Raw genomic sequence first — 14,764 nt, 5'->3', positions numbered from 1 at the left:
GTTTAACTTATTTGTACATAATGTTGCTGCTACGATCTCTTATGACGGCAAATAAATTCTGGACATCAGAATTGAGAACTCACCACAATCTGGCAGAAACCTTTTTTTCCTTTCACAAGCCCGACGTGAATGACGTACTGCTTTCCCAGGAACAGGCCCAGATCCCAGTCATTTGCATGAAGAGAAGGCAGAGAAAAAGAGTCATGATGGCGAATTTGTAGGCGATCGAATAAACCCCCACTGCCTTCCATTCTGCTAGAAAACATGCAATATTTGGAAAATAAAATCTATGACCTATGCGGAAGATTAAACTACCAACGGGACATTCAAAACTGTAATATTTAATGCTTCACGAGTCGTGTCTGAACGACAACATTATCAAAATACAGTTGGCTGGTTATAAGCTATATTGGCAGGATAGAACAGTGGCGTCTGGTAAGTCAAGGGGTGGCGGAATATGTATTTTTGTAGATAACAGCTGGTGCACAATATCTAAGGAAGTCTCAAGGTTTTGCTCACCTGTGTTAGAGTATCCCATGATTAGCTGTTGACCACACTATCTACCTAGAGAGTTTATCTGTATTTTTCATAGCTTTTTCACAGCTGTCTGCATACCACCAAATGATATTCATTGACTACAGCTCATCCTTCAAAGCTCATAGTTCCCTCAAAGCTCATCAATGAGCTAAGGACCCTGGGACTAAACACCTCCCTCTGCAACTGGATCCTGGACTTCCTGATGGACCGCCCCCAGGTGGTAAGGGTAGGTAACAACCACATCTGCCACGACGATCCTCCACACAGGTGCCCCTCAGGGGTGCATGCTCAGTCCCCTCCTGTATTCCCTGTTCACTCATGACTGCACTGCCAGGCACGACCCCAACACCATCATTAAGTTTGCTGATGACACAACAGTGGTAGGCCTGATCAGTGACACGACGAGACAGCCTATAGGGAGGAGGTCAGCGACCTGGCCGTGTGGTGCCAGGACAACAACTTCTCCCTCAACGTGATCAAGACAAAGGAGATGATTGTGGACAACAGGAGAAGAGGACTGAGCACTCCCCCATTCTCATCGAGTAGTGGAGCAGGTTGAGAGCTTCAAGTTCCTTGGTGTCCACATCACCAACAAACTAACATGGTCCAAGCATACCAAGACAGTCGTAAAGAGGGCATGACAAAACCTATTCCCCATCACGAGAAAGAAAAGATTTGTCATGGATTCTCAGATCCTCAAAAGGTTCTGCAGCTGCACCATCGAGAGTATCCTTTCTGGTTGCATCACTTTCGGGTATGGCAACTGCTCGGCCTCCAACCGCAAGGCACTACAGAGGGTAATGCATACATGCCAGTACATCACTGGGGCAAAGCTTCTTGCCATCCAGGACCTCTATACCAGGCGTTGTCAGAGGAAGGCCCTAAAAATTGTCAAAGACTCCAGCCACCCTAGTCATAGACTGTTCTCTCTGCTGCCACATGGCAAGTGGTACCGGAGCGCCAAATCTAGGTCCAAGAGGCTTCTAAACAGCTTCTACCCCCAAGCTACCCTATTTGCATCCCCCTCCCCCTTTACACCGCTGCTGCTCTCTGTTGTTATCATCTATGCATCATCACTTTAATAACTCTACCTACATGTACATATTATCTAATTTACCTCGACTATCCGGTGCCCCCATACCTTGACTCTGTACCGATACCCCCCTGTATATAGTCTCACTATTGTTATTTTACAGCTGCTCTTTTAATGACTTGTTACTTTTATGTATTATTCTTATTTGCACTGCATTGTTGGTTAGGGGCTCGTATGTACGCATTTCACTGTGACTATCATTTGGCGCATGTGACTGTCATTTGATTTGATTTGAGCTGTTTTTTATTACCACTTCATTTACTGCTTCTTTATAGAGTAAATGCACTGTATTTCTCCCTCTCTTTTTAGTCATGGTTCACTTTAGTCAGTATTGAGCCACGTGCCACCCACCACCCACACACCAGTGGTACACAATTTACACACTGTGAATGTACAGTATGCATCAGTATGATGTGACCAGTTCCATAAGCCCTGAGCTGCCTAGCTGGCTCCTAAACTGACACTGTCATCATGCTGTCATGTTGACAGATAGAGTGCTGGAGGCAGGTAGAGGCGCTATGAGGAGGATCACACACACACGCACACGCCGCACACACACACACATGCACACACACACACAGGCAAACGCACGCACGCACACACACACTCCCCCTGACCCTGGCTCCCAACCCCCACAGAGACGAAGCCACACTGACAGACACTGCGGGGAACAAGGGGCTCTGCACAAAAACAGTTTCATGTAAACACATGCATGTACGCAAGGCCCATGCAGGCACTTAGTGCAGATGGTCTTGCACTCACACAGAGAAACAACACTCCGTACACATGCTACAGTATGTGTGTTTACTCATTCAAATAATGAAATGTACTGTATTTGTACGCTGTTAGGCAGTCAAACATGGTTACAGGAACACTTCAGCACACTGAGTAGTGTGGTAGTGTGTTGGCGTGGTAGCGTGATAGCATGGCAGCGTGGTAGTGTGTGTTTGTGCCCATAGGGTGACACAGACAGCAGTGTTGTTTAAGTCTATCTGACCCTTTTACAGTGTGTGTGTGTCTGTGGATGTGCGTCTGTCTGTGTCTTTGTGTACAAGTCACAGTAGGGAAAAATAAATAGTAAAGTATTTTTTGGAGCTTTTAACAATGTTCTCCTCTGCTACCTCAGCTGTGATGCAAACAGAACGATTTGGTCATCTGTCTATTTATAGTCTGCTAGTTTCAGAGACCTACGTACCTGGACACAGCCAGGCTAACTTCAGTACCTGGGTTGTTGAACATCTAATAGTCAAATCATAGTGTAAAAGCAGGTGAGCTGGTTCTACTGTTTTTGTACATTTTCTGGTGTTTTGTTGTGGGAAACTGTGCGGGTTGAGCATCAACACTTCAACCTTTCTCCAGAGTCTGTGTGTGTGTATGTTTGTGTGTGTGTGTGTGTTTGTGTGTCTGTGTGTGTGAGAGCGCACATGAGTGTCAGAGGGTGGTGATTGAGTGTGTCAGTCTTGGTGTCCCCAGCCCCACAGTGTGTGTATGTGTGTGTGACAGTTCCGCCTCATGATCCCTCTACCTGCCTCTAGCACTCTGTCTTGCTATCTATAGACAGACAGGATAGACGTGTTTTAGCAATTTCTTTTTTTTAAGCTTCCATGTCACGAGGGGATTTATGTCTGATTTAAGATTAAATCTTCAACCCTGTTATGGTCAACTCTGTTACAATCAAACCTGTTACGGTCAACCCTGTTATGGTCAACCCTGTTATGGTCAACCCTGTTATGGTCAAACCTGTTACGGTCAACCCTGTTATGGTCAACCCTGTTATGGTCAACCCTGTTATGGTCAACCCTGTTATGGTCAACCCTGTTATGGTCAACCCTGTTATGGTCAACCCTGTTATGGTCAACCCTGTTACGGTCAACCCTGTTATGGTCAACCCTGTTATGGTCAACCCTGTTATGGTCAACCCTGTTATGGTCAACCCTGTTATGGTCAACACACTTACACTTCTTTTTCTTTTCTTTTTTTGTTAAATAATTTTTTTAAAATTGGAAAACATGTTTTTATGAAGTTGAACATGTACTCTTTATGACAGAATGTTAAAATTATGTAAAATCTAACGTTTTTTTTAACAAGTTGGTGGAACGACCTCCCTGCAACTCAACTCTAACATCTCCTTGAATTTGGGTATCTCCCAAATGGCAGCCTTTTCCCTCTGTAGTACACTAGCCTACTTTTGACCAGGGCCCATAGGGAATATGGTGCCATTTGGGACGCAGACCTTTACTTTGTTATACCGCTTCTTTTAATTTAACAGCCCATTTCGCTCTTTTAATTTGATTTAATCACTGTCTTCTTTTGGCGAGTAATCGTTACTCTAGTCTACAAAGGACAAAACGAAAACAAATAGTTCCTCCTCTGGATTCTGTTAATCATTGGGTCTGCTGATGTCAGCTGACCAAATCCTCCTGTTGTACAGTATTCCAGTCTGCAATTAAAACAGTGACCAGGTTGTAAGGGTTCAAACAAATTATGAGCTGGATTGTCATTTATCTTTGTCAACCTAGTCAGGGGAGCTGAGGTTAATATAACCCTGCAGAACGTTACATTAGCAGCTTCAGAGTCTCACTAGGGGCCGTGAACCATGACCTCATCCATAGACATACACACACAGACTCCCCAGAGGTTCTGTAGATTGATTTAGTGCCTCAGCATGCTTCTGCTGCTGCTGTGTGAATGGCGTCAGCAAAGAGGAAACTGGCTCCTGGAAAAACATGTTAATTGGTTGCGAGGCACCATGGGGTGGTGGCACTCGCTGGTCCAGACCCCAGGGCGCGAGAGGAGGTGAGAAGATGGGAAGAGAGGTGCAGGGAGAGGGGAGGAAAAGAGATGGAAGGGAGGAGAGCTGCACGGAGAGAGGAGTTGCAGAGGAGCGGGTAGACGGGAAGGTGCAGGTAGCAGGTGGAGAAGTGGGCAGGAGAAAAGAGGAAGAGGGGAGGTGTAGGGAGATGGGAGATGCAGAGAGAGGCCAGAGTGTGGGCAGGAGAGGGAGAGGAGAGGGGAGGTGTAGGGAGATGGGAGATGCAGAGAGAGGCCAGAGTAGTGGGCAGGAGAGGGAGAGGAGAGGGGAGGTATAGGGAGATGGGAGATGCAGAGAGAGGCCAGAGTAGTGGGCAGGAGAGGGACTGGAGAGATTGATGTAAGGTAATGTGCTCTGACAGGCTCTCTCCAGCAATAAGCACTCTCCTCGTATACAACAGACCCGCTACAGCTCACCCAACAGCAGATCGTGAGACAAACACAGGTCACTACCCATTCTGCTGTATGCACAAGACTCACTCATTGTTGTTCCTGTTATTGTTCCTGTTATTTTAATCTGATGTTATGACATTTTGACCTTTTCAGTTGTATTGCTCTTGGAATTTTCCTTTGTAAAGAGAATGGGTGGCAATATGTCTGCATTTGTTCTAATTGTAAACAGAACACTTTTCTCTCCCTTCAAGAGGTTTGTCTGTTTTGCCAGATGGGTGTTTTGATATGTAAAATGTTCTCTTCCACAGCTAATCCACAATCTAAAGAGGCTAATGAGGCCTCATGCCATAGAATTCAAATCCCCGCTAGAGCTGTCTGCACAGGGTGAGTGAATGACACACACAGACATAAACACACACATACACACACACATTTTCCATTGTCTTATTTTTGCCCTACATTGTTCCCTGGATGTAAATAGTGAACATTAATCAAACCTAGCAAGGCAGACTGAGATGAACAGGACACGCTGACAGACATGTCTGTACTTCCTGAGCTCTGAACGCACCCCTCATCAAACATTTCACCCTGAGACTTATTGATGTCATGCTAATTACTTCTCAACAACACAAAAAATATATATAAAGGCAACACGCAACGATTTCAAAGATTCATATAAGGAAATCAGTCCCAATTAGGCCCTAATCTATGGATCAGAAAACCAGTCAGTATCTGGTGTGACCACCATTTTCCTTGTTCAGTGTGACACATCTCCTTCACATGTTGCCTGTGGAATGTTGTCCCACTCCTCTTTAATGGCTGTGCAATGTTGCTGGATATTGGCGGGAACTGGAACAAGCTGGCATACACGTCATTCCAGAGCATCCCAAACATGCTCAATTGATGACATGTCTGGTGAGTATGCAGGCCATGGAAGAAATGGGACAGAGTATGCAGGCCATAGAAGAACTGGGACAGAACCTTGCAACATGGGGCCGTGCATTATCATGCTGAATATGAAGTGATGGCGGTGGATGAATGGCACGACAATGGGCCTCAGGATCTCATCACGGTATCTCTGTGCATTCAAATTGCCATTGATAAAATGCAATTGTGTTTATTGTCCGAAGCTTATGCCTGCCCATACCCTAACCCCACTGCCACCATGGGGCACTCTGTTCACAACGTTGACATCAGCAAACCGCTCAACCACACGATGCCATACACGCTGTCTGCCATCTGCCCGGTACAGTTGAAACAGGAATTCCTCCATGAGGAGCACACTTCTCCAGCGTGCCAGTGACCATTGAAGGTCAGCATTTTCCCAATGAAGTCAGTTACGATGCCAAACTGCAGTCAGGTCAAGACCCTCGTGAGGACGACGAGCACGCAGAAGAGCTTCCCTGAGACGGTTTCTGACAGTTTTATGCAGAAATGAATTGGCTGTGCAAACCCACAGTTTCATCAGCTGTCCACGTGGCTGGTCTCAGACAATCCCACAGGGAAAGAATCCAGATGTGGAGGTCCTGGGCTAGCGTGGTTACACGTGGTCTGTGGTTGTGAGGATGGTTGGACTTACGGCCAAATTCTTTAAAGCGACGTTGGAGGCGGCTTATGGTAGAGACATTACCATTCAATTCTCTGGCAACAGCTCTGGTGAACATTCCTCCAGTCAGCAAGCCAATTGCACTCTCCCTCAAAACTTGAGACATCTGTGGCATTGTGTTGTGTGACAAATCTCCACATTTTAGAGTGGCCTTTTAATGTCCACAGCACAAGGGGCACCTGTGTAATGATCATGCTGTTTAATCAGCTTCATGATATGACCCACCTGTTAGGTGGATGGATTATCTTGGCAAAGGAGAAATGCTCACTAATAGGGATGTAAACAAATTTGTGCACAACATTTGAGAGAAATAAACTTTTTGTGCTTATGGAACATTTCTGGGATTTTTTATTGAAGCTCATGAACATGGGGCCAACACTTTACATAATGCATTCATATTTTTGTTCAGTATAATTATCTCCACTGAGTGTTTTCCTCTCTTCTTTCGACCCACGAGGTCCCTCTATCTCTCCACCGCTCTCTCTCTCTTTCTTGTTTCTCATCCATTCTTTCATTAACCCCAACAGTACATAAACACTTGTATTTCAATCAACACTATATTTCAATCAACGTTTGAGAGTAGCTATTTGGGTAGAGAAAAACGTTGATTATTCTCCTTTACGAAAAAAGATTAGCTAGTGGAGAGGTGAAGATAAATTAATCTGTACTTATCCATCCACCCCAGGCAAGGAGATGATCGAGATGTACTTTGACTTCCGTCTATTCCGCCTGTGGAAAACCCGCCAGCACTCCAAGATGCTCGAATATGATGACCTTTTGTGACACTGCTCACCTCTGACCTTTGTCAGCCTATTGGCTGTGTATCTCATCACCGATAGCCTATGGTGACGGCTTTCCTTGAGAGGTCCTGGACGGGAGCGCTCTGTTGAAGAGGTGGACGACAGGCTTCAGGTAGTTTTGCTCACTGAGGAGGCTTCAATCCTCTGCTCTCAGACAAAGTGCAGTAGCAATTACTGTCAGGAGGTGAACTGTATATTTCCCCCCATCCATTTTCACTGTCTCAACCAAATGCCTCTACTGACAGAGAACCGTGAGGGAGAGAAGGTAAAAGAGAGAAGTGGAGAGATCATCCTTTAGCCTCTGTGTCAAGAGACACAAAATAGAGCTAGATTTGGATCTCGGGAGCCAAGCAAGTCTTCTTTAAATTAGTCATAGAGAGAGATGCAGCTGCAGGGAAGAGAGAGGCTGTAAAAAGGGAGAAGATATGGTGAAAGATTTTCTCCCTTACCTACATGTCTGTTGTGTGAACTAGGAGGTAAAGCTTTTTTTCTTCAGAAAAGTACGTAGATCTCCCTTAGGATGGAAATGTATTTATATAGTGTGTTGGTTGTTTTCAGAGCTTTAGAGAATAGATTTCCATTATCTATACATCTACCACAAATAGAAGAGAGAGTATACCAATAATTCAAAGTATCTATACATAACACAGTTTTTATTTTTAACTACCTGTATTGGTATTTCTTACGGACTGTTTGAATTGAATAACTCAGGGTTACTGCTACCCCTCGTTTATTACTTGGCAGCGGTTGTCACCTCACCGTCATGACAGAATAGGACGGAGATGTCTGTCGGCTACTTCCGATCCTCTCCACCCATCCTCTATGTCAACACATAGAATCTGAGATTTTACAGTAGTTGTCAGGGAAACCATTTATGTCTGACTGTGCACATGTTTGTGCGTGAACGAGGGAGGTTGTTTTATAGATACGATTTTTCATAGACTAGGTCAATTGTAGCTTAAGGGCTCAATTTAATCCGTATTGCGCTATAGCGTGATTTAAATTTAAAGGCAATGTTCCCGGGTTCGCAGAGACTGCATTCACGGCACACGCTGCATATGTCAGCTCAATCGGAAATTACCTTTACTATAGCGCTGAACTTCAGCGATACGGATTGAATCGGGCCATAATACTCATTACGCATTCATTAGTGACACTGAACTACAGACACAGGCTTTTCTTTCTTGTAGTTCACACCCAGGGACTGATACCCTTATGCTGTGACCCTTCTGTCTTACTCTGCATTACATTGTTAACTAAACATAACTGTTATCATGAGGTTTATGGAAAGTGGACAAGACCTAGCCTAGATGACTTGTGTCACACTGATTTTGGTAAAAGTTATTATCATTATATGTACAGTATACTTACTCATATTTAACTTGTATTGCTGCTTCATTTACTCTCTGTCCTGCATGTGTTTTACTTCATGCTTGTATGATGTATTCCCGAGGCGCAATAGCACAAACCAAAATGACTGGAATCATATCTACAGATGTAGTATCTTAATTTGATCACCCTGTTACAGGAAATTAAAAACTTGTAGTGTATTTGAGGTTTAAAAAGGCTTCCTAAATCTGTAATTTCCATATTGAAAACTTTATTTATTTATTGAAGACTTTATTTTCCCTTACAAAAAAATGTATCAACCCCTACAAAAATGTCCATTAATTATAATCCACATAATATTTCAAATGTCCTGTTGCTCTAGGATGTATTTCCTGCTGTAGCAAACTGGTTTAAAGGAATCCTACATCGGTAATACACTGCACCCTTCCTGTGAAAACACCAATTTAGTTCTGATCAGATACATAAATTGGATGGTGATAACTACCTGAAAACTTTGGCTGTGTCCCAAATGGCACCCTATTCTGATATCAAACCAACCTCTCAGTATTATTGTCATCCACTTCCTGTGTATTGTGCTATTGAGTCTTAACTAATGGGCTTCCTGTCCAGCCTATGATACAAATCAGCAGTGATACAGTACATGTCATATACACATGCAGGGCAGTTCTGTGGAGCCTGTAATGATTACTTTCCAACCTTTGCTTGTGCTCAAGTGGCAGAATAACACAATTTAAGGAAGATTTTCAAATTTCCTCGTTAAACTGTTCCACCAGAGCAAATAACCTAATGTGTTTGCTGCTCCTCGTGTGTGTGTGTGTGTGTGTGTGTGTGTGTGTGTGTGTGTGTGTGTGTGTGTGTGTGTGTGTGTGTGTGTGTGTGTGTGTGTGTGTGTGCATGCATGCTAACGTGTGAGTGTGTGTTTCTCAGAAACATAGCGGGTTGTGGCACTGAGCTGTGGATCCGTGTGGACATGCTGAATACGGAGAGAGAGAAAAGAGAGAGGCCCTTTTCTTTATATTCCTTAACCACTTTTGCTTGTATTCATTAATGATGGTACATAGTGTACACTTCTAATAACTCTCTGTTCACCTTCCTAGAATGAGGGATGCACACCATGTATTTTACTCACTAGTGAAGTCGTTTTAACATGGGGTATTGTATATCTACTCACTTCTCTGTTTGATGTGTACCTTTACAAAACTGTTCATGTGTGTTGTGTGACACACCAAGGATACAACCCCTATATCCTGTAGCAATAGACGTTTTAATATTTCCTATACTGTTATTAGAAAATGTGTTTTGCATTGTTTTGGTCCCAACTGGACACTGTCCCTAAGGCACAGCAATCTCCAACATTACTCACTTTGATATTGAAGTAGAGAGAGAGTTACAGAGAGAGAGAGAGAGAGAGAGAGTGAGGCAGTGACATATACAGCGTAGCTTTACCTTACACACATTTGATATGTGCGGTACAGTGCTATAGTAGATGAGCATGTGTGTATCTTGCTCAGCTGGCCTTCCCCTTCCTCCTCTCCTCAGAGTCTTCACTGGTACCTGTCTTTAAGGCAGACCCAGGGACAGATTAGGTTTAAGAATGACCAATACATTAATTGTAACTGTATCAAAAGACTTCCAATGGGAAATATTTGATGCCTCTGTTTTAACACAAATAGGATTGTAATGGGAAATGGAAATACAGTTAATTGAGTACAATGAATGAATTGAGAACAGTGAAATACAGTAAATGAAATCCCTTTTAATGAATCATTGATGTATGGTTATGCTTTAAGATATGGTTTATATATAATATGTGGGATGTGACCCAAATGGTATATGGACTCCAGGAAAGCTAAGAAGAGTACTTTACTGTATGAAGGCTATCGCAATCTCCTTTGTGAGTTGGCGCACTACAAGTGATTTGTGATGGTAGTTAAGATGTCAGGCATGGATAGATATTAGAATTTTACAGTTGCAACAAAAGAGACATGAATGAGAAGTTTTGTCTTTTTCGGATGAGAGCTAGTGCCTGTGTCCCAAATGGCAAACTATTCCCTATTTAGTGCACTACTTTTGACCAGTAGGGAATGCAGTCAGTGTAATGTATTATGCTGGAGCCAGACCAAGCAACGCGTGCACTGACTGCTCATCGTGGTTTGACTTCTCATCCTGGCCAATGAAACAGCCATTTCCATTTCTCTAAGGAGAAATATAATTACACAAATCAAGACGTCCGTCTTCAACGCCTCACAAGTTCTATTAATACAAAATGAAACCTTCTGTCATCACCAATAACAAAACAAGACATATCCATGAACTTACATCCTATTTTTAATTGATGAGTTTATCCCACATTGATTCTGCTGCCACTTTATCCAGAGAGATTATATGCATCCCAAATAGCACAACATTCCCTATATTGTGCATTACTTTTGACCAGTGCCCTATGGGGAAAAGGGTGTGATTTGGGACTCAGCCGTTGCTTGGTTCTCTGCTCTCTGCGCTCTGCTCTGTGTTGGGGAAGCTGATTTGAGTTTTGATGATTGATTGATGGAGCTCTGATTGCTCTGACGCCTCATGTTGGGAAGTGATTGTATTTTGGGATGAGGGGGACGCTCAACGATCTCATATTGTCTGTCTTATTTAACTTTCTACAAAGTCATGTAGGGGCCGGTGCATTGCATTTTCAGTAGATCTGTGTAGCATCCTACAATTCAAAGAGAGATCTTAGCAGTGATAACTATTACTACTGTAAATCTTTAGTCAGGTTGAATCTCCAAATGTCTTGATAAAAGTATTGTTTAATATGATAATTATCATAGTGACAATGATTGATGTCTCTGGTGATTTTGATACTAGGATACTAAAGGAAATACACTGGGTAGTGTACTTTTAGCCGTACAGTGCATTCGGAAAATATTCAGACCTCTTGACTTTTTCCACATGTTGTACAGCTTTATTCTAATATATCTATATATATATATATATATATATATATATATATATATATATAAAATCATTTAGCAGTCTAATCACAATACCCCATAATGACAAATCAAAAGTAGGTTTTTATAATACAGAAATACCTTATTTACATAAGTATTCAGAACCTTGGCTATGAGAGTCAAAATTAAGCTCAGGTGCATCCTGTTTCCGTTGATCATCCCTGAGATGTTTCTACAACTTGATTGGAGTCCACCTGTCTAAGGCCCCACAGTTGACAGTGCATGTCAAAGCAAAACCCATGCCACGAGGTCGAAGGGATTGTCTGTAGAGCTCCAAGACAGGATTTTGTCGAGGCACAGATCTGGCGAAGGGTACCAACACTATCTGCAGCATTGAAGGTACCCAAGAACACAGTGGCCTCCATGATTCTTAAATGGAAGATGTTTGGAACCACCAAGACTCTTCCTAGAGCTGACCACCCAGCCAAACTGAGCATTCGGGGGAGAAGGTTCTTCGTCAGGGAGGTGACCAAGAACCCGATGGTCACTCTGACAGAGCTCTAGAGTTCCCCTGTGGAGATGGTTGTCCTTCTAGAAGGTTCTCCCATCTCTGCAGCACTCCACCAATTAGGCCTTTATGGTAGAATGGCCAGATGGAAGCCACTCCTCAGTAAAAGGCCTGCTTGGAGTTTGCCAAAAGGCACCTAAAGAATCTCAGACCAGGAGAAACAAGATTCTCTGGTCTGATGAAACAAAGATTGAACTCTTTGGCCTGAATTCCAAGTGTCACGTCTGGAGGACACCTGGCACCATCCCTACAGTGAAGCATGGTAGTGGCAGCTTAATGTTTTTCAGCGACAGGGACTGGGAGACTAGTCAGGATCAAGGCAAAGATGAGATCCTCGATGAAAACCTGCTCCAGAGCGCTCAGGATCTCCGACTGGGGCGACAGTTCACCTTCCAACAGGACAATGACCCTAAGCACACGGTCAAGACAATGCAGGAGTGGCTTCAGAACAGGTCTTTGAATGTCCTTAAGTGTTCCAGCCAGAGCCCGGACTTGAACCCAATTGAGCATCTCTGGAGAGACCTGAAAATAGCTGTGCAGCAACGCTCCCCATCAAACCTGACAGAGCTTCAGAGGATCTGCAGAGAAGAATGGAGAAACTCCCCAAATACAGGTGTGCCAAGCCTGTAGCATCATACCCAAGAAGACTCGATGCTGTAACCGCTGCCAAGGGTGCTTCAACAAAGTACTGAGTAAAGGGTCTAAAACATATGTAAATATGATATTTCAGTTTTTTATTTCTAATTAATTAGAAAAATGGCAAACTGTTTTTTCTTTGTCATCATGGGGTTTGTGTGTACGTTGATTAGAAAAACAACAACAATTTAATCAATTTTAGAATTAAGGCTGTAATGTAACAAAATGTGGAAAAAGTCAAGGGGTCTGACTACTTTTCCTGAAGGCACTGTTTATCATGAGAATTTTGTAGATTTATTTTTTCCTTACTGTAACTGAACTAACATTACAAGCAGTACAGTATGTTTCACATTGTACAACAATGGTACTAACCAGTATAAATGTTTTCAAAGTGTTTTTTCCCCCAGTAAAAAAAATCTCTAATTCTAATCAAGTTGTGTCTTCATTATTTCTATATTGCCATGAAACACATGAAAGAGTGGTCTGAAGAGGGAGGGAGAGGTCTGAAGAGGGAGGGAGAGGTCTGTAGAGGGAGGGAGGGGTCTGTAGAGGGAGGGAGGGAAGGAGAGGTCTGGAGAGGGAGGGAGGAAGGGAGAGATCTGGAGAGGGAGAGGGAGGGAGGAAGGAGAGGTCTGGGGAGGGAGAGGTCTGGAGAGGGAGAGGTCTGGAGAGGGAGGGAGGGAAGGAGAGGTCTGGAGAGGGAGGGAGGGAGGGAGGGAGGGAGGGAGGGAGGGAGGGAGGGAGGGAGGGAAGAAGAGGTCTGGAGAGGGAGGGAGGGAAGGAGAGGGAGGGAGAGAAAAGGAGGAGAAAGATCACAAAGGCAAAAACCTGCACACGAATGTGTATTTTCTAAGCTTTTTCTGGTTTAGAGATGGGGAGTAAGTGGTACAATGATCGGTAACCATAGCAGTTACTTCACTATATGCCTCCCTGTACAACCCTATGGTTGATAAACTATCTTTACTCTGACACACACAGAGACACACATACAATTCCAACCTCTTACACACATCTCACTCTCTGGCTGGTCCTCAGCTGGTGCTTATAGGTTGTCAGCTCATAGGAGATGTGCTAAAGTGTGTCTTTTCACGGAGCGGTGGTTGTTACAGCAGGCAGTGAATAATTGAAGGGACCAATACTGCAAAACAACAACAAAGTGGTGCTGAGGACTCACAGGATTGGCTTGCTGGCTGGCTGGCTGAGAGAGAAAGAGAGAGAGAGAGCGCTCTTGAAAATGCGTGTGTATGTGCCTGCGTGTGTGTATGTGCCTGTGTACATGCATGCATGTCTCAGAGTGGAGTTAAAAATGGCTTTTACAAGCATTTTACAGCTGGACTTTTACAGCAGGTGTGTCTCCCAAGTAGTAGGTTTCACTGGGCATTAACAGGCTGTATAAATGAGGGCCAGTAAGAACTGTGATCTAGCTACACACCACCCTATGACAGACTGACACACCACCCTATGACAGGCTGACACACCACCCTATGACAGGCTGACACACCACCCTATGACAGGCTGACACACTCGGAGGAGCCAGACTGTGTCCCTTTCAACCCTTCCCCTACCGCTGTCTTCACTGATGAAGGGTGCTATACTCCACACTACACAGCATACTGCCTCTCCCCCCTGGCCCCTGCTCTGCCAAAGGCACAGCACCATTGCACTTCCCTCATAGGATCCGCCCCACATGGCACCCTATTCCCAACAGTATATAGTGCACTACTTTTGACCAGGGCACATAGAGCTCTAATTAAGTAATGCACAATAAAGGGGAAAGACTGCCATTTGGAACACACACTGGGGAGCAGACCCTCCTGGTTCACTTCACTACGCTTCACACCTCACAAGGCTTTACTGTTCCTGTTAAACCCTTAAATCTTAGAAAGGAACTATAAATCATAGTCCTCCTCCTACACAGTGATTTTAATTGATTTTTTCAGCGCAGGACTTCTTTGCCATTTCCGCATGACCAATTTATCACCACCATCTTAAAACCATTGTCCAACAGTGGTGGTCAGTGCTGTTTAA

General features: G+C 43.8%; 1 protein-coding gene across 2 annotated transcripts in view; it reads left to right on the top strand.

The window, feature by feature from the left end:
• The window catches only part of LOC110535099 (NMDA receptor synaptonuclear signaling and neuronal migration factor-like), a 60,103-nt gene extending 48,550 nt beyond the window's left edge, over positions 1-11,553 (top strand). For both annotated transcript variants that reach the window (XM_036936193.1, XM_036936192.1), the window contains exons 15-16: positions 5,143-5,218; positions 7,126-11,553. In XM_036936193.1, the coding sequence (XP_036792088.1) occupies positions 5,143-5,218; positions 7,126-7,223 (174 nt within the window). In that variant the 3' untranslated portion in view covers positions 7,224-11,553. The remainder of the gene's footprint in view (positions 1-5,142; positions 5,219-7,125) is intronic.
• Positions 11,554-14,764: the final 3,211 nt, after the last annotated feature.

Source organism: Oncorhynchus mykiss, chromosome 11 (genome assembly GCF_013265735.2).
Source record: "Oncorhynchus mykiss isolate Arlee chromosome 11, USDA_OmykA_1.1, whole genome shotgun sequence".
Classification (NCBI taxonomy): domain Eukaryota; kingdom Metazoa; phylum Chordata; class Actinopteri; order Salmoniformes; family Salmonidae; genus Oncorhynchus; species Oncorhynchus mykiss.
Note: the sequence above shows the minus strand (reverse complement) of the source record. Positions and strands in the feature narration are given on the sequence as shown.